Here is a 19,776-nt window from a genome sequence, read left to right as displayed (position 1 = left end):
ACATACAAAAAAAAAACATACAACCGAACGTATAACCTCCTCCTTTTTGAAAGTCGGTAAAAAGTCAAAACATCTAAAAAATTTACCCTGTACAGTAAATTATTTAATTACTTAATGTTGAATAACTGAAATAAAAATAAAATTTATAACAGTCTATTAGATTTTCGTATTCCAGTACAGTACATTTACTGGATTACTATATAATATACTAATAACTAGCTGACCCGGCAAACGTTGTTTTACCATATAAATTATTTCTAGTATCAATATAAAAAGAAGCAGTAGCATCGAGGAAGTTGATTCCTATGCAATTGACAGACCATCGTTATTTGGTCGAATATGTCAATTCAATGTTAATTGTGATCTGTCAGCTGGGTTTGACGTAACGCAACCAAACTACTTAGGTCCCCTATTTGCATAGGAATCAACTTCTCTGATAGTACTATCAGAGAAGTTGATTACTAGGCAGATTAGGGACCTACATAGTTTGGTCGAGAGATCATCAAAAGATCACAACTAACATTAAATTGACATGATCCGACCAAATGACGTTGGTCTGTCAAGGAATCAATTTCCTCGATGGTACCAAAATTTCATTATTCATTTCTCGGTTGAGCCGTTTTGGAGGAGTTCGCGCACAAACACGAAAATTTTATATACTTAGTTAGATAGTAATGATCCTATGAACCTTCCAACCCTCAGCATCATTGTCGTGGGAGAGCCATGCTTCGGCACGAATGGGCCGGCTCGACCGGAGAGATATCACGTCCTCACAGAAAACCGGCGTGAAACAGCGCTTCCGCTGTGTTTCGCCGAGTAAGTGAGTTTACCGGAGGCCCAATCCCCTACCCTTTTCCTTTCCCTACCCTCCCCTATTTGCTTCCCTACCCTCCCCTATTTCCTTCCCTACCCGCCCCTATTACCCTATTCCCTCTTAAAAGACCGGCAACGCACCTGCAGCTCGACCGATGCTGCGAGTGTCCATGGGCGACGGAAGTTGCTTTCCATCAGGTGACCCGTTTGCTCGTTTACCCCCTTTATTTTATTTCAATAAAAAAACTGTACTCAGTCGTAATTTATGAACATAAAGGTACTGAACATAATTTTATGAATAGGCCCTAGGGCTGAAGCTTTGGAAGGACCCTACCGACAACTTCTTACATAAGCCACCTCAATTATTGAAAGTCCACCTACTTTTAACACCGCTCCTGAAATGAGAACTCGGTGGAAGCATTCAGTTAGGAAACAGCGATCTCCGGGCCCAGCGGTTCCTGTCTAGTCGCTTGATGGAAAGTGCCCTAACCCAATTCTATCACTTAACTCTGGAATCCACTCAGACAAACAGGACACACGTCTTATTAATGTTTCCTCTCCAGATCCGATGAAAACCAAATGATCCCTTTGTTACTTTTAACACACTACACTGCGCGTCAATGCAGCTATAAGACCAGTTATGCTGTACCCATCGCCAGTCCGCCTCTAGCTGTAGTCGTTAATACTAATAGTAAATTAAATTTGTAAATAAATTAATAGTAAACGAAGAAATTGCAACATATGTAATGTGTTATAAAAAAGTAGCTGTTTGTGAAAGAAAAAATAAAGCGCCTGAAAAAATTGCATAGCAAAAACGAGTAAACGTGAAATATAAAAATAGAGGAGGAGGTTAAAATTGAACAGGCGTATAAAATGGTTTTAAGGAGTAAAATTACGCTTCCCTGGTTGTGTTCTTCGCTATGTACATCAGATCATGCAAGTACTTTTATTATTTACTTGATACTTAAAAGTAAACCTTACATTGTTAAGCTACAACAAATATAACAAAAGGAAACATTTTTAAAATATTTTTTCCCACCAAATTTCCTTAATTTGTTTAAAACAACGGTTTTCCCAGCTATTTTTGGACGTTGTTTTGTAATTGTTTACATTTCTTAAATAACTTGATAGGAAAAACAGTGGTATTGTTGATTTACATTCATACAGTAGCTAGCGCCAGTAACGCTGCACTGGATTCGGCGCTGCGTTTTATCTATTGGCGGACCAATTAGTGCTACAATCTTGCAGCGCACTTATAATATAGTATGTAGTGTGTCCCTTACATAGAGTTTACTATGAAAGTAGCGGCGTTAAAAGAGCGGTTTTTTTGTTATTTGTATGGGCAAGCGCCCCAGCCAATTTTTCCATACAAAAGTGAAAAAAGTAACTCTTTTAGCGCTGCTTCTGTCACAGCGAGCTCTGAGGCCATACCCTAAAGTAATGATTACTTAGTTTTGATACACCACGTATAGGACAGCTAAACTGCATATATACCTACCATTTCGTTCGCTGAAACTGGGAGATCCTTTGGGACCTCTACACATAATATACGATTACGAATATGTGGTATGTGCTTCACGTGACCCACCTTCAGCATATGAATTGCATTCGACGACCTATGTCACCAGGGAACTAAAGTTTTCAAAGTTCCTGGGTCATAGATGTGTGTGGGTTATATAACTCTGATAGTAAATCGCCCAGAAGCCCCATGTCCAGCCCCATGTCCAGCCCCATGTCCAGCCCCATGTCCAGCATCCATGGCTCCTACTGTATACAATGCAAGCCAGTTACTGTCCCAATGTCAGTCAACAAGTGTTATTGACAACAAGCGGCTTATTCCGGAACATGAGTCTGTAATTAAACACGAATTAAACACTTGTTGGGGTCAAGAGCACTTGGCCGCGGCACTATCAAACGCTCTTATTATAAATGCGAGGACTTATTCTGGATGAAAATGTATTTTACTACATACGTTTTCGCATAAATTAGTTTATTGCAAGAGAGCTCTTTAATTTTCGACAATGAAACTTCCTGTACATTTCTACAGAATAGTTTTCATGGACGCAACTTATCGTGAAGATTGTACTTATTTAATTCTAAATAACTCGACAAAAACAGAGGGGTGTAATTATAAGTTTGACGTGTCTGTCTGTCTATGTGTTTGTTTGAAAGCTTACATGAGGCACTGCAGTTGTTATAAATAATTCATCATCGTCAGAATGATGCTCACTGTTGAAAAAATAAAACTAAGGAAACTCGATCCCCCAATCAAGTGCTGAACGTTTTTACGGAAGCTCTAAAGAGTCCTAATGGCTTAATAACGTTTGTTAAACTTGACTATTGAGTCATATGATACTTAATTAGAGATAGAATATTTTATAAAATGGTTACTTTTTTAAACACAATTAGATTGTTAATAAAAATATGAATTTCTATTTGGTAAGCAATAAAGAACATTCTGTGCGTTTGTAAGAAACAAATTCACAGTTATATTTCAGTGTAGTGTAGTTGTCCTATAGTATTTCCACGATATCCCTTCCCTGTGTCGTGTTGACATGGGTAACTATCAATAAGTAGGTAAGGGTAGGGTAATAACAATATAAACTTCACTTATATGATAGGAATCCATATGACAATAAGCTCTCCAAAAATCTCCTGGACAACCTCTCTACGATCTCTCCCGATTTTCTGGTTGCTACCCAACCACAGCCCTACGCAAGTTCAACAAACTACAACAATGTACCCGATGTATTGTGTCAGAATAAGGATGTTGTAGTGGACACAGCATCGCCACTCGGGGCGCGCGGCGACATGTTGCAATACGCGGTATTCGTCGTTCTCGCGATCCATGTTAGATTTGGTGAGTTTATTAATGAATCGTCAATGATAAATTATAAAAATAAAGGCGGTCTTAAAGCTGCTAGTTAATCTGTGCAAAGAATATTGAAATTTATAATAAATTAATAAGAAATTCAATTTAATTCGGTTTTAGTTTCCACTTCACTATCACTTACTGTTTAAATTACAATCTAATAAATTCCCCCTTAAACCCCGACTGTTAACTAAAAAATCTAAATTCTAGGGGATGATTTTAAAATAAATATTTTTTTCTTCCGGTCACTTGTTTAAGGAAATATTATCGTTTGCTTATTTACATAACAGTTATGGCGTTTCAAAACTCGATAGTTAAAAATTAGAATTAAGGGAAATATAGGGGTTTGTATAAATAAGCTACAGTGAGCAATAGTATACTGCAACTTCTAAGACAGAGAGCCTACCGTCCAGACACTTCTAAGCAACTAGTGGCTAGCTGGTCTGGACGGTGACCTAGGGCGTAATTTTTTAGTGAAACGCATCTCTATATTTATTTGAAAACTTTAATAATTAGGTTCTCCGTTACCACTAAGGAAGATAATTTCTCCCAGGCTGTAGACCCACAGCTCCCCACAACAGCATCATCCCTTCGTCATCATAAACAACTACTCTTCCTCAGGTGCATCAATCCGCTGCTACGATTGCAACAGCGCCAACAACAGCATGTGCCTGGACCCCACTATCTACGACACAGAGAGCGTACAGAAGTACCTGCGACTCGCCGACTGCGAGAAGAACCTGGTCGCCGCGCCCAGAGCTGGCCAGAACATGTTCTGCCGGAAGATTATACAGACCAGTGAGTAGTAGAAGCAAAACGTGGTAAAGTTCGATCTGCAGGAATTGTGTGTGTGTTATTTATGTGTTGTAACAAAATACCAAATACCAACTCACTTCTATAAGTGAGACGTACAAGTAAACAAATTCAAAACCCTGTACCGAAAATCCTGCAAATCATTATTCTACGGATGACTTGTCAATAGAAGAAGGTAACATTTAGCAATATAATTAGATTTTTTTATACATAAAATACCTGTACCTATAGGTATTTCATAATTATTACAATCTAGCCTAACTAAGACTAATAGCAGAGACCAGTATATATTTAATTCCTCTTTGCTAATAGGTAATTTTACGTTAACTTAATCTGCTAAGTAGAGTATTTATTTGTTTCTTGCGCTGGTTCTTCTCGCCAAGGTATTTTCCGAACCGGTGGTAGGTATCGTGTGGACAATTCTAAAAGAGTTGGTTTCTAAGCAATTTGAAAACGGTGAAAATTCAATGAATACGTTATTTAAATGTGTTTCACTTACCAACAACATCCCTAGCAGAGAGTCAACAAGACAGCCCCTCACCAATCGCAATGAATAAACTTCGTCTTAACTTTTGGATTTTAAAAATAAAGTAAACAAGTGTATGTACTGTTTAAAGTAAATCAGTGACTATTATTACTCATATTATCTGGGGTTATGCTTATCACGCGGAAGATAAACACCGTTTATTATGTTTACAAACAAAACAACTTAACGATCATTACTTTACTTACTAGTCATTAACATCAAGAACTTGGATTGCAGTCTATTATAATTATTTTACTAAAAATAAAAATTATATAAAGTCCAAATAACCATCAGTATATAAATAAGTCTATGCAAATAACTAATTATATCTCTCTTTTTCTTTCTCTTTTTAACGACTTCAAAAAAAGGAGGTTATCAATTCGACGCGTATGTATGTAATATATTACCAGAACTGCCCAGTTTTCGTATATGTTAGTCTATATTAGCGTCTGAACAAATGTGCCAAATTTTAAAAGTGTATGTATGTATGTATGTTTTTATGTTTGTGTTCGCATATCTCTGGAACCACCATTACGATTTCAGTAATTCTTTTTTGTTGTACTAGGTTTTGTTCAACTTAGAGAATAGTGCAAGTTTCTTCAAAATCGGTTCAGTAGTTTTGGAGATAGGTAGTTTTAATTCTCAATTACGTACAATTTTGAAGTCGGTTTTATCTTTTTAAAATACAGTTATTATCTATGTCTTTTTCTCCTAATAATCACAAAACAAAAAACTATTAATACAATAATATGTAAAATTTTAAATGTCTCAGCTTGTAAACTTCTACGACCTACGTTCCCGTAATATTCCCGTACCACCTCTACGAAGTGCGACGGGTTCCCTGCTACGCGCCGCCGCGGCGTAGCAAGCTGGACTTGCAAGGGAATTCGGGACTTTAAAGTTTTACTTGTTGTTTGTTTGCTATAAAAAGGCATTCTTTACGTCTACCTTTGGGGGGTGTTGTTAATTTCCACATGAATTCAAGACGAAAACGAAAATCAAGCACGAAAGTATTCTTTGCAACGCGGGGTGCTGTTACGGTTGACAGATTCACTTGCTGTTTTCTTTAATAATGCCCTAATTTTGACTTCCGATACATTCAAGCAACTTTAATTCATCTACAAAGGCCACAAACTCAATTAATTCTGTCCTCCACTTGTCCACAATGGCCAGGAACGCCTAAATAATCAGAAATCCAAGCCACCTTCCCACTCTCTTTTAATGTTCTCCACGAAGGCCATTTAACCCACTCTCTCTTCCAGTCCACCACAAAGGCCACAAGTCCAAGCCACTCAAACTCTCTCTCTTGCAGTCCTCCGCAAAGGCCACGAGCCGGAAGTCCGCGTGACGCGGGGCTGCGGCTGGGTGAAGCACCACCGCGCCTGTTACAAGGCCGACAATGAAGACCACCTGGAGACCGTCTGCCAGTGCTTCACGGACCACTGCAACGCCGCGCCGCGTCACGTGGCGGCGGTGGCGACGACTGCAGCGCTGATGATCAGTTTGATGTGTTATTAAAGTTGTGTATTTAATTTGGTCTTTTATTTAATATCTGCTAGTCTCATTTCAATCACACAATCGAAAGATGACCCAGATAGTTATACTGCGCCGAGCACTAATGTTTTCTTGCTCTTGTGAAACAGACAGGCAGTTTTAGGCAGTTTTACTGAAATACTTTACTCTCTCCATCCTGCAATCGACCTTTTATACCTAAATACTTACTCCCTTACTAATAAACGCTGTATAAGCTTTGAATAGTTATACAGTGTTTTGTCTTCTTCAATCCAATTAAAAATGTCACTTGTGTGACAGGAACAAAAATATTCAAAGCTTATACAACGTTTATTAGTAAGGGGGTTAGTTTAGAGTGGTCTTGCCTGTGAGTAGGGATTATTGATGCTCAGAAAATAATGGGACACACTTCAATGGACTATAAAAGCAAGATATTGAAATATTTCTCTCCTGCAGAATCTATGATGTGAATATGATTATGAATTATGATATTAAAGCCGAGAATGACGTGGATGGGATGACGATGACCACCTGACACCTGGAGTCCGTCTGTAAGTGCTTCACGTACCACTGCAACGCCGCGCCGCGTCACGTGGCGGCATTAGCAACGATGATTATGATGATATAGCTTGATTGATTATTGTGTGTTTAATCTGAGGGTTTTTTTGTCTCTGTCATTCATGCATTCAAAATTTACTGAGATAGTGAGACTGAATGACAGGCCTCTTTCTCATGCACGTAAAAATATTGACCCAGATATTAGTGGGACATATTATATAGTTCGGTTAACGGATGACTCAAAAGAGGATAGAGATTGCTTGAGCGGGAATCTAAGCGATTTCTGCTGGAACTTATTCAGGGTGATTAGGGACAAAACATACTAAAAGTCCTCATGTCTAGGAGGTGAGCCATAGGAAGGGGGGGCCACAAAGGTCTAAAGGGCATTGAGTAACTTTGTATGGACCTGTGGCGTCATTTTTTTTTTCCAGCGGCCAGGGATAAAACCAATATCATTTTGTAGCACTACGTTAGAGAAACATATATTAGTAATAAAAATTGTTCTAAGTAATATCGGAGCTGAGCTACGATTATTTTTGAATATAAGTATTTTTGCGCATTATTTTCACAAAATCATAAGTAATTAACGTTACTTTATGGAGCTATCCTTAACAAACAGGTGTAGAAAGGGTTTATTAATCTGTTGGATATATATTTCTCACTAGCTATTGCCCACGACTTCGTCCGCGTCATACATATTTTCACACTGGGTTTAACTCTCGTCCGACTAAAATATAGCCAGACTTGAGATTATATTAAAATTTCATTAGACAGTGGTTTTCAAAGGGCCGGATGCAATATTTGGCAATTATAATAATTGTTCTTGTGTATTAATGTGTTGTGGGTAAAATGACTCTAGGGTGTTGTTCCCATAATATAATGTGGATTATTTCCACTATTTGGCGAATTTCGGCCATATGCAGTATGAGTTATGACGCCGGACGCCACCTTTCGGCAGAATTTTCAGTCTAGCTTTTAATCTACTTCCCGGCTCATTATAGAAGTTGGTACGTAAAAGTTGCCGATTTGGTGAGTGGCTGCTAGATTTGAAAATGACGCCAATATTACCCAAACCCCTTTTTGGTTTTTCGTGAATAACTAAAAAACTATGCGTTGTAACAAAAAATATATGATGACATTAAAGCTTATTAAATTCTCTATAATTTAGATTCTATACAGTTTTTCCAAATTCTCATCAGTTTTCGAACTACACGCTCAGGAAAAGTGAAAATTTAAAAAAGCATCATAAGTAGACCGTATAGGCCGCGGCCTATATGGCCTACTTATAAATCCGGAGCTGGTTCAGCGGCTTGGGCGTGAAGAGGTATTAGACAGACCTACAGTAACTATGTTAGTCTTTTAAAGACTCATGGACTATAATGGGTTTGATAAATATGATACGTGCTTAACTGTGTTACTAATACTATGAGCTACTTATATATTACCACAATACAATTAATCACAATATGCGTATCATAATGAGAGGTTTGACGAACAATGTTCGAACAAAGTAAGGGAAACGCATTGTATGTGACAAGCCACCGCGCTTCCGTAGTGGGTAATCTAGGTGAATCTGTAAGCGAAGGACATCTAAATAAGTATTATTCTAGTAGATCAATCTAGGAAGCGTTTTAAGAGGTTTAGAAGGTGTAAAGATCGTGATCATGTCGATTGGATTGGCTGTAGAGCGTTAATGAATATAAATGTATATGTGTTATATTATATGTTATGTATTATAATCTAATATTTAATTAATAAAACTTTTTCAAGCAATTATTGAAAATTAAAATAAAAGCAATATTAATTTAGAAATTATTAGCGCCATCTGTTGTAAACAATATAAACTGTTTAGTGAAGCACTTCATAGGGTTTCATATTAGTACGTGCTTATTCTAATAGATGGCGAAATGTGCGAGGTTCAAAGAAACTCATTGCATCATTGATTTTCCAAATTGGCCATAAATTTTTCAATATAGCAAATTTAGCTTGTTTTCTATCTCAGTAATCTAATTCACAATAAAGTTTTGTTTTATGGTGATAAAAGAGTTGAATTTTTAATAATCTGATTTCTAATTTCGCTTTCAACGTTAAGTCAGGTTGGCCGAGTGGTCTAAGGCGCCAGATTTAAGCTCTGGTTCCCGAGAGGGAGCGTGGGTTCGAACCCCACACCTGACAAACGTGTGTTCACTTTTTGTCTTTTACTTCTTCAAGTTTTGGAATGAGAGATAAATATGTATTATTTTTCGCAAATAACTTTTGCAATGGTGTCATAATATTTATGAATAAAAAAAAGTACTTACCTAATTTAAATTTTTACCTGATTAAAGTAAATAATCTAAGCTTATAAATCTATATCCTACTAATATTATAAAGGCGAAAGTTTGTTTGGATGTATGGATGTATGGATGTGTGGATGTATGGATGTTTGTTACTCTTTCACGCAAAAACTACTGAACGGATTTTAATGAAACTTTACAATAATATAGCTTATATATACATCAGAATAACACATAGGCTCCAATTTTAACCGACTTTCAAAATGGGGGAGGTGTTATGTTCGTTTTTTTATGTTCAACGATTACTCCGCCGTTTGTTAACCGATTTTCAAAACTTTTCTTTTGGCATATGGGGTATCATCCCAATTTGGTATTATAATCACAAAAGTGGTGATCTGATGAAGGATCCATAAGTAATCGAGGGAACTCCTCAAAATTTATAGGGAAACATGTGGTGACTTCGGTTTCGTGAGAAGTATTCTAAGCATATGCTACCAATAAGTAAGATTTTGCACCGAAATATGAACACCGAGAACTCCAGATTCTTTATAGATACAAGTTTGGGAGTTTCGGCGTTGTTTTAAGAATGGAAAGCATAATATGCTACTATGCAAATTACATTCATCATCATCATCACTTGGTAGTGATGACCATATTACACCATGCATCGTCCCATGATTATGAGCCTATTATGACCCTGTTATTGTTACTTTTCATAGTCTTTTAGATCGAGACTTGAGTTTGTTAAGTGATAATTTAACTAACAAAAAAATCTACACTTAATATTATAAACCTGAAGAGTATGTTTGCTTGAACGCGCTAATCTCAGGAACTAATGGTCCGATTTTAAAACTTATTTCAGTGTTAGATAGCTCATTTATCGAGTAAGGCTACAGCCTACAGGCTATATATTATCACGCTAAGACTAATACGACCGAAGAAACTCAGGAAAATGTGTGAAAAACGGGGGAAATATTAGAAAGGGACGAACTCTCCGAGGGACGAAAATCTCACGAACTACTGGAGCAATTTTTATGGCAATATTTGGCACAGATAAGTATAGAGTAGACCACGTGAAGGAAGTATAGCTATTTTCATGGGAAAATGTACGGTTTCCGTATAATTCGTAATTTACGCGGGCGAAGCCGCGCGGGACTTCTAGTAAGTATATTATATTAATACGTGAGCCAAAAACTTTGTATCCCTTTTGACGAAGACTGGGGAAACGTAGGTGAATTAAATTTTGCACAGTTATAGTTTATATGGTGAAGGAGTGCATCGAGGTAATATTATTTTGAAATTATGCTTTTATCATACATATTTTTAACAAATAAAATATTTCACACACACTACAACACACACACTAGGAAAATGACAGATTTTTGAGTGACAAGCGAAGACATACGAATTATACTCATTTATTTATGGTTGAAGTCTGTTGACAACAAGGTAACAAATTGAAAATGGATTAAGTATAGTTTTTTTTTTAATCTTAGACACTATTAGACTATTTACACGGTCAGTCTGGGTCCTGGGATCAGCTGAGTAGCAGAGACATGAGTTGAAAAAAATATGATAGTCAATATTTTTTACAAAATATAGGTAGTAAGTCCTAATGTCGTTGAAACTAAGGTCGAATTTCGACCATTGGGCGATCTCTAGTACCATTAAATACTAAATATATTAAGGACCACTCATGGACCCACACAGTGTGTGTTAAATTAAAGGTAATGCTTATTGCTTAGTTATGAACTTTGTTTTAGCTTCGTGGTTATGAATAACAGAATAACGTTTCTTCAATCTTCTCGATCTGCATTTGTTATGGGAAATTTAAGGAACTGTTACGAACCCTTAATCCTTTCAGCCTCGCCCTTGATTTTATCAAATCAGTATTGACTATTGACTATATGATAAAGTATAAGCATTATAAACAAAGCTTATATCAGTGATAATAAAATACCGTAGATAAACAATACTAATACATCAATCATAATAAATATTGCGATTTGCGACCATGATGTCAATTTGTTATGTAAACGACGCGATGTTATAATTGATGTTATGTTTTTGTTATTTTCTAGAAGTTATACACAGCGAAACTGGTAAGTAAAAGTGTTGGATTCAAAATTCTCATAACTTTATTTTTTTTTATAAAATTCGGGGGCAAACGAGTACGGGTCACCTGTATGAAAGCTATTGACGTCACCCATGGTTACAGGCAACATAATATTTAGAAGAGCTGCAGATGCGTTGCCGGCCTTTCAAAAGGGAATACGCTCTCTTCTTGAAAGTTAATGAAGGTTTGCAGGTCGTATTGATCCGGAAATACTGCTGGTGACAGTTCGTAGTGCGTGCGTTTGACAAATTGAAAGTTCCATGTGATTCATGTTCCAATGAACTTGTAAGAGTTGTAAGTAACCGCAACGCAACCGAAACTTCGTTGCTACTCGCTGATCGTTCTTACCTCTATAATAGAGGTCGTATACAGGAAAACTTTCAGCTTTTATGAAATTACGAATGTCTGGCTTTCGCTGGCACTTACTCTCTTAGTAAATAAAAAGAGACAAACCATAGTAAAATGGACAAACACCTAAAGGCCAGTGCCAAATTAATATTTTGAGAGTAGGCCATTTTATATCCGATGTCCTATGTAGGTATTACGTAATCTCAATTCTGTAGGGTCTATACTATATATGGACGCTGCCACCCATAGGCCGTGGCCGGTGGCCTATAACGGCCTATTTATAAATTCAGGGCTGCTAAAGACTATACATAGACTGCCAAAACCATTATTCTTTTGACTTGATAATGAAATAGAAAGTGATAAACTCAATCAAAATAAGATAATAATTAATAACGATCAATACAATTTTTTTCATCTATCGAGCATCGACAAGCAAACTGCGCAGTTACCACGGAAAACTACTAACATTTTATCTTCCGACTGTACGATAAACATTTGACTTGTAACTTTATGTCAATACTCATAAAGTTCTAATTAAACAGAGAAAGAGTTGTCGCCAGCAGTGTACATGTGCGTCAAGCGATTATGTACTTTAGTACCTTACGACAGGAGCGATAGCCGCATGATGGCCAGTGTATGTATGTACAGACATATTTTTGTTTTTGCCCCAAATATTGCACACACACAACTACAGTGTAATAAACAACGCACATCTCGGAGTTGTTTACTTTCGTTGGTATTTCCAAATTATTTTTAATTTCATTTCTGGTGAATTTGTATGATGATTGACGTCGCAACAGGTGTTTCTATGACGTCATAATATTAGATGATGAAGCTTCTTTAGGATCCAAACAATCCCTATGGCAAGATGTTGTTATAGCCACTTCCGGTCTTACCACAAAAGATTTAAACATCTACTGAACAATTGTTTTGAGGCCATTTTGTACTGATTTTTTTTCTAAGCAACTGCTCAGCAGGTGTTTAAATATTTTGTAGTAAGACCGTTCATGTTTAACCAGAGACTAGAATATGGTTTATTAACTATCTTCAACTGCCCTATATTATTAACTAGCTGCCCCGGTGAACTTCGTGTCACTTAAAAGCCTTCCCTGGGCTTCTACGAATATTTTAAGACCAAAATCAGCCCAATCCGTTCAGCCATTTTCGAGTTTTAGCGCGACTAACACATTTGAAAATCCATTTTTATATAGTATTATATAGATATTAATTAACCTTTTAAAGCTACTTTTAACGTTGGGCTTTGGCCCATGATGGATAACTAAAAACCAGGATTTAACCATTGTGATTGCGAAGCTGTCTATTACATGGACGGTGGACCAGCATACAGCAGCATTAAATTATTGACTTGAAATAACCGACGCATTAACATAGGTCAGCCACCTACTACATAAAATTTTCTGATGTTCCATTAGGTGACGATTTTGGGCAAACTTTGACGGATATGCTTTACGTTGGTAATCGCTTGTCCATCACGATTCAGGGCCCAAGTTGGGGAGGTTTCAAACTGGATGTTAACGTATTTAGTGTATGTCATAAACAGCGCCCGATCCAGCTATTTCGCCGCTCCGGGCAAAATAAGTTGGACTCGCGTACAAAGGCCACCGACGCGACGCGACACCGCGCCGCTCTCAATTTGCCGCCCCTCATTTTTGCCGCCCCGGGCAATTGCCCGGTTTGCCCCCCCCCTAGATCGGGCCCTGGTCATAAAAGGCTTCTAGTTTCTACATCTATTTTTAAACGAATCCAATACAGTTACATAAGACACGCAGTGCGTCAGAAACCAGTTACCGCCTCACGCCCCTGTGAGTTCTGTGACTCATGTCACTTACCACGTCATTTGTGGGTTAACGGTTCCCCCAAGGTCATATTATAATGACGTGTTTGCCAGTTACCTGGTAGTATAGTCAGAGACTAGACATACTTACAGTTTTCTTTATGGTATATTATAATATCGACGAGTATCGGTCTAGTTAAATTTTAGAAAAGCTAAGCTTACGGCTGCACTTTTGGCTGCACTCAGGTCTCAGAGACATATCAATTTAATTAAGAGTTTGAGTCATATTGGCAGTTGGCACCATTTCCCTCGTTTTTACATACAAAAAGTTCATTCAACCTATTAATGTAAAGAACGCGGTGTAGACAAACGAAAAACATTTTCATGCCAAATGCCTAGACGAAAAATTGTATTTAAATACGACAAAATGTTCGTACTAAAAATTAATTAATTCCCTAGAGTCTTGAGAGTAGAGTTAAGGTAATGACTTAATGAGTAATGACTAATGACTAATGAGTTAAGGACTCTACAAGACCTAAATCTAAATAGCCGAACTTTACAACTATGAACTAACACACGATCTTTCTTCTATTTAGTCGGTAAATTATTCACTATAATAGAAAGCTATTTACTAGACTCCATAATAAGTCCAAAAATCGCCCAAGTGCGAGTCGGACTCGCGCACGTAGGGTTCCGTACCATTATAGAGCAAAACTAGGCCAAAAATTGTGTTCTTTGTATGAGAGCCCCCTTAATTTTTTATTTTATTTAAATATTATTATTAAATATTAAAGTACACATATGTATAATAAAGGACTTTGAGAAAAATTCAAGTACCTACCTGTTGCCATTATTGATATCAAATCAAATCATTTATTTGCAGAATAAATAGGTGAAAAGATGTTACAGATTTATAATACAGGAGGTGCAACTTATTCTAACCTATATGAGGCATGCAAATTATTATTATTGTCAAAGTTCAATTACATTATTATATTATATTTCTAAGTTACTGGTAAAATATTTCATTGAGTATCTATGTCAAATATTATAATTTATATATTATTATTATTTATTATTATCAAAGTATATTACATAATATATTATATTTCAAAATTACAAATATTTCATAGTGTATTTATATCGAAATTATAATGTTATTTAATAATAATGTATAAATTTTATTCTATGTTCATATTTTTTCAAATCATTTAATATTACAATCTAATAAAAATTTATTAATACTATAGTATGCTTTTTTAATTAATATTTATTTTACTCGCTTTTTAAATATAAGTATGTATAGTCTCTATTTCTACAATGTCTTTTGGAAATTTATTATATAGGTAATTTAATTGATGTTCCAAGGTAGTTTTTGCTCAGTAAAGCTAATTTTGCTGATGGATAGCAAATTCGATGTTTATTTCTGATACTTGTAAATCTTTCATAGTCATTTAAATTACGTTTTACAAACATTACTGTTTCAAGAATGTACAAGCAGGGGAGAGTAAGTATTTCCAGATTTATAAAGTGGGGCTTACAGCTATCTGTTCTCTTTATTTTGCATATGGCTCGTAGACATTTCTTTTGGCTTTTAAATACCAAGTCTTTATCTGCCGAGTTTCCCCAGAACATAATACCATAGCCAATGATGAAAGACTCAAAGCAGATATGTTACTACCGCGCGCGTTGTGAAGATTCAAATACGGCCCAATTGGGCCGTCTGTTGTTTAGTCTGCATCGAGCACAGTCAGGAACGTGCCGCGTCTTGTCTTACCTAAATAAATTGAAAATGACGTCGTGTGTGTTTCGAAAATGTACCAATTAGGACTTGAAAGTAAACAAAACACATGTAATCTCTTACCACATGTCTTGATTGCAATAAATACCTCGATTATTTACATTTTCAATTATTTTTTCGAACAATCTGTAAAAAATCGAATTTTCGTCATAGCTCAGGCGAAGAAAGAGACAGCGATATATTCGACGTTTAAAAATAGAACTGTCTCTTTTATGTTAATGGTTTTTCGTATCTTTTGTTTCACTTATCTGTCAAATTTGTCAATGTTTGCAATTTTGAATTTGAAAATTGTTCGGAAGAGATTTAAGCCGGAAAATAGTATGGACGTAACATATCTGTATAAGTAGAATATTATTGACCATAGCGCAGTACCGATTCAACTTGAGCGTGATATGCAGTGACTAAGGTAGGTATGCTTACAACTTTTTGCAACATATAAATTGCATACGACAATTTGTTTACCTTGCTACAGATATAACTGCAATGGTCTTTCCAATGTAATTGGCTATCTACTACTAGACCTAAAAATTTTGCAACATTCACCTGTTCCATTTTTGTATTCATGTAAGTTAAATTTAAAATTTTATTTTCTTGCTTGTTCGTTCTAAAGTACATTAGATGGGTCTTCTCGAGATTAATTTTTAGATTATTTTTATTAAGCCATTCTATTATTTTGTCCAATGATTTGATTATTTCTGAATTCAAGTTGTCATTATTTAGTCCCGGGAAAAGTGCCGTGCTGTCGTCAGCAAATAGTACTATTTGTTGTTCAATTGCTTTAGGCAAGTCATTTATGTAGATAATGAATAAACCCGGTCCTAATACGCTACCTTGTGGTATACCGATCGTCACTATTTGTGTTTGTGATGTGTAATATTTTTCCTTCTTAGTAGTAGGACATATTCTTTTAATTTTTGTGACTTGTTTCCTATTATGAAGGAATGATTTAATTAATTTAAGTGTATTTCCTCCTATTCCATAGCCGTATAGTTTGTCAATTAAAATATCATGATTTACGTAGTCAAACGCCTTTGTTAGGTCCATATATAAGGCACATGTGTTGGTTTATCGATTTGTTTCTTACAAATCCTATTTGTTCCTTACATATAATATTAAATTTATAAAAATAGTTGTACAAATTTTCGTTTATTAATTTTTCATAAATTTTAGAGAACACTGATACTAAAGCTATTTGTCTATAATTTTTAATAACTTCTGGATCTCCTTTTTTAAAAATCGGGGTAATTATTGTGGTTTTTAGTCGTTCTGGATAGACCCCGTTTTCAATAGATAGGTTATAGAGATGACATAAGACAGGTGATATGATAGATGAAACTTTTTTAATAATTTTTGTAGATACACCATCATACCCGTACATACATATGGAGTATCCTAATTTCATTACATACGAAAAATATTGTTTGCAGATGGTAGATTTTGAATATTATGACTGTTAGTATTTTGGGTGTTGCTTGTAATCGGTTCTGTTTGCGTGCATTTTTCAGAGGTGAGATATAGAGCAAAAAGGGCAAAAATATCACATTTGTTGTATAGGAGCCCCCCCTAAATATTAATTTTATTTTGTTGGAGTTACAGCCTGGAGAGACAGACAGACAGACAGACAGAAGGACAGACAACGAAGTCTTAGTAATAGGGTCCCGTTTTTACCCTTTGGGTACGGAACCCTAAAAATGATAATAATGATAGAAATCAGCACAGTTTATCGGCTATATTAGGTAGCAACAGATGTTGCTAATATCACTCTTAACTACGACAGTATATTATATGTCTATGCAGTATGCTCTTAACAGGACAGCACAGGTGTTGTCGATAATTAGCTAAGTTAATTAGCGTTACTAACAAGAAACTTATACCGCGCTGACACACTGTTACTTGTTAGCACAGTGTATCATAAAACCTACTTACTACTTAGTAACTCTAATGACGCAGGCTTTATTACTTTAGTTCTTTGATTATATACTACACTAGATAGAACCTAAGTCGCGCGATTCCGTCGAAAAAAATTGTGCCCAACTGTTGGACACAACGCCGCGATTCGCCCGTCAGTGCTACACATAGTCGTACACACGAATCAATCCCGATCGATTTATCCTATTTATCGGGAGGTATGTTAATAGGTGGCAGCATTTTGCACACACATATAGACATATTGAATGACATAACGCGAGTGTAAAACAAAGCGGTCACGCACACAAGCATAGAAGCTGGCCTGTTTTTGCGAGCGTATTTCTTAGGCGACGCTCTATCTAGTGTAGTATATAATCAAAGACTTTAGTTATAACTTATAGATGGTTATAGTAATCTATATACAGTATACCAGGGGTATAAGTTTATGCCAGGGGTCACCAATTAGTTTCACTCGGGGTACATTATCAGGATTGAACCTGACCTTCGCGGTCCGCACATTTAAAAAAAATATATTTATTAAGCAAAAGTAAGTAATTACGGAAATTACAAAGATGATGTTTGAAGTGAAACTTGTGCAAGCTATTGATATTAAGTAAATCCTGAAGATGTTTATCAGTAAGTCGAGACCGAAATTTATTTTTAACGAAGTCCATCTTCGAAAGTGCTCGGTCCGCACACAAAGGTTCGGCGGTCCGGATGCGGACGGCGGTCCGCCATTTGGTGACCCCTGCAGTATACTATCAGCAATCAGCATAATACAGGGTTAGATACACCCTGTGTTTTGTATTTGTTATAACAAAGCATAGTGAATAGTGATAATACTTTACGGTGTGTATGTGTTCCTAAAATAGCGTTCATTGTAAAAGTGGCAGCGCTGAAAGGGCTTATTTTTTTTGTAATTTGCATTGGCAAGCGCTCCAGCATGAATTTTCGGTCGGATTATTTTACTGTATGTGATAGTAAGGCTGCCGCGCGGCTCGTTTTAGTATAGAAGTCACGCCAAAGAATAGATACATACAAGTGTCAAGTAGTCGCGCGGCTGCCGCACTACTCGCGACTTAATGTGAAGGCAGCCTAACGCCCTCTGCTGACTGCTCCTTTGCGTAATATTCCCTATTACATTCGCCCATGAACCTACATCTAGGAAGTCGCAACTTCTGCTTGTTTATGTCATAAAATACCAATTTCTTATTACAAGGTGCTTCCTTAATTATACCTAACTGGATAAATATGTATGTAGGTATTTTTTATTGTTTCATATCAGACGACATGTCAGAGGTTATTTAACTAATCGTCGCTCTTTTTAATTGGTAAAGACCTTAAAAAATGAAAGCCAAAATAATATTTACAACTAGGTATATCTAAATTCTGAAATTCTGAAACTGTCGGCTTCAAAAGTCAAAACACAACTCGAATTAAGAAGTTCTGCCCAAATTCGGTAATTCTTGAATCTTTAGATATATCCAAAGTTTCTTAGAACTGAAACTTTAAAACGGAATCCAAATAAAAATTACACAATAGGTATGCCGAATGAAGATATTCTGCCCAAAAAAAACCGGCCAAGTGCGTGTCGGACTCGCGCACGAAGGGTTCGGTACCGTTGACGTAGACCAAAAAGTAAGCCACAAATTGTGTTTTTGTATGGGAACCCCGCTAATTTTTATTTTATTTTAATATTATTATTAATTATTAAAGTACACATATTATAATAAGTATAGGATTTTAATAAAGGAAAATTTCAAGTGTCTAATTAATTGTTACCATTATTGAAATCGAGCAAAAAAGGCCAAAAAAATCACGATTCTTGTATGGAAGCCCCCCATTCATTATTAATTTTATTTTGTTTTTAGTATTTGTTGTTATAGCGGCAACAGAAATACACAATCTGTGAAAATTTCAGAAGTCTGGCTATAGCGGTTTTTGACATACAGCCTGCTGAGTGCTGACAGACAGACGGACAGAAAGACAACGAAGTCTTAGTAATAGGGTCCCGTTTTTACCCTTTGGGTACGGAACGGCGGAACCCTAAAAAGCAGTGTCCCCAATCCCTAAGTGCCGTCATCCCGGTCTGTCCGGACACCGGAACTGCCCAATCTCGTCCGATTGTGACTGACAATGGCAGCTGGTGGTGCCATTGCAGCATTGTGTAAATTAAATGGACTGCCCCTCTATCACGAGCTCTTAAAGCCAGCCAGAATACTGACTGGCTCGCATTTTGGTACCATGACCTCTATTTTCCAGCCAGTTAGTGGTCACGTGATACAAAACTCACTTCTCCATTGTTAACTGAGTAATAATTTCGTATCATTTGGTATCATGACAACACTTCTGACATAAGCTCGCTTGCTTTTACGTCAAATACAGCAATTCAATAAACACCAACCAACGAGTAGCTTTTACTGAATAGTTTACATTTT

At 36.4% G+C, this 19,776-nt stretch overlaps 1 protein-coding gene and 1 non-coding gene across 3 annotated transcripts; both read left to right on the top strand.

Annotated features, from left to right (window-relative positions):
• The first annotated feature begins 1,633 nt into the window (after positions 1–1,633).
• On the top strand, positions 1,634–6,556 carry LOC121735542. Of its 2 annotated transcripts, none has more exons than XM_042126392.1 (3): positions 1,634–1,749; positions 4,307–4,483; positions 6,337–6,556. In XM_042126392.1, the coding sequence occupies exons 1-3, from the start codon at positions 1,734–1,736 to the stop codon at positions 6,540–6,542; spliced, it is 399 nt and encodes a 132-aa protein (XP_041982326.1). In that variant the 5' UTR covers positions 1,634–1,733; the 3' UTR covers positions 6,543–6,556. The 2 variants fall into 2 exon arrangements, with proteins under 2 accessions (XP_041982326.1, XP_041982325.1); XM_042126391.1 differs by lacking the exon at positions 1,634–1,749 and adding an exon at positions 3,589–3,673.
• A 2,629-nt stretch (positions 6,557–9,185) lies between these two features.
• On the top strand, positions 9,186–9,269 carry Trnal-uaa. Its single transcript has one exon. It is a non-coding gene; the product is annotated as a tRNA-Leu (tRNA).
• Positions 9,270–19,776: the final 10,507 nt, after the last annotated feature.

Source organism: Aricia agestis, chromosome 17, assembly GCF_905147365.1.
Source record: "Aricia agestis chromosome 17, ilAriAges1.1, whole genome shotgun sequence".
Lineage (NCBI taxonomy): Eukaryota > Metazoa > Arthropoda > Insecta > Lepidoptera > Lycaenidae > Aricia > Aricia agestis.
The sequence above is the reverse complement of the archived record's forward strand: the minus strand, read 5'-3'. Positions and strand labels throughout refer to the sequence as shown.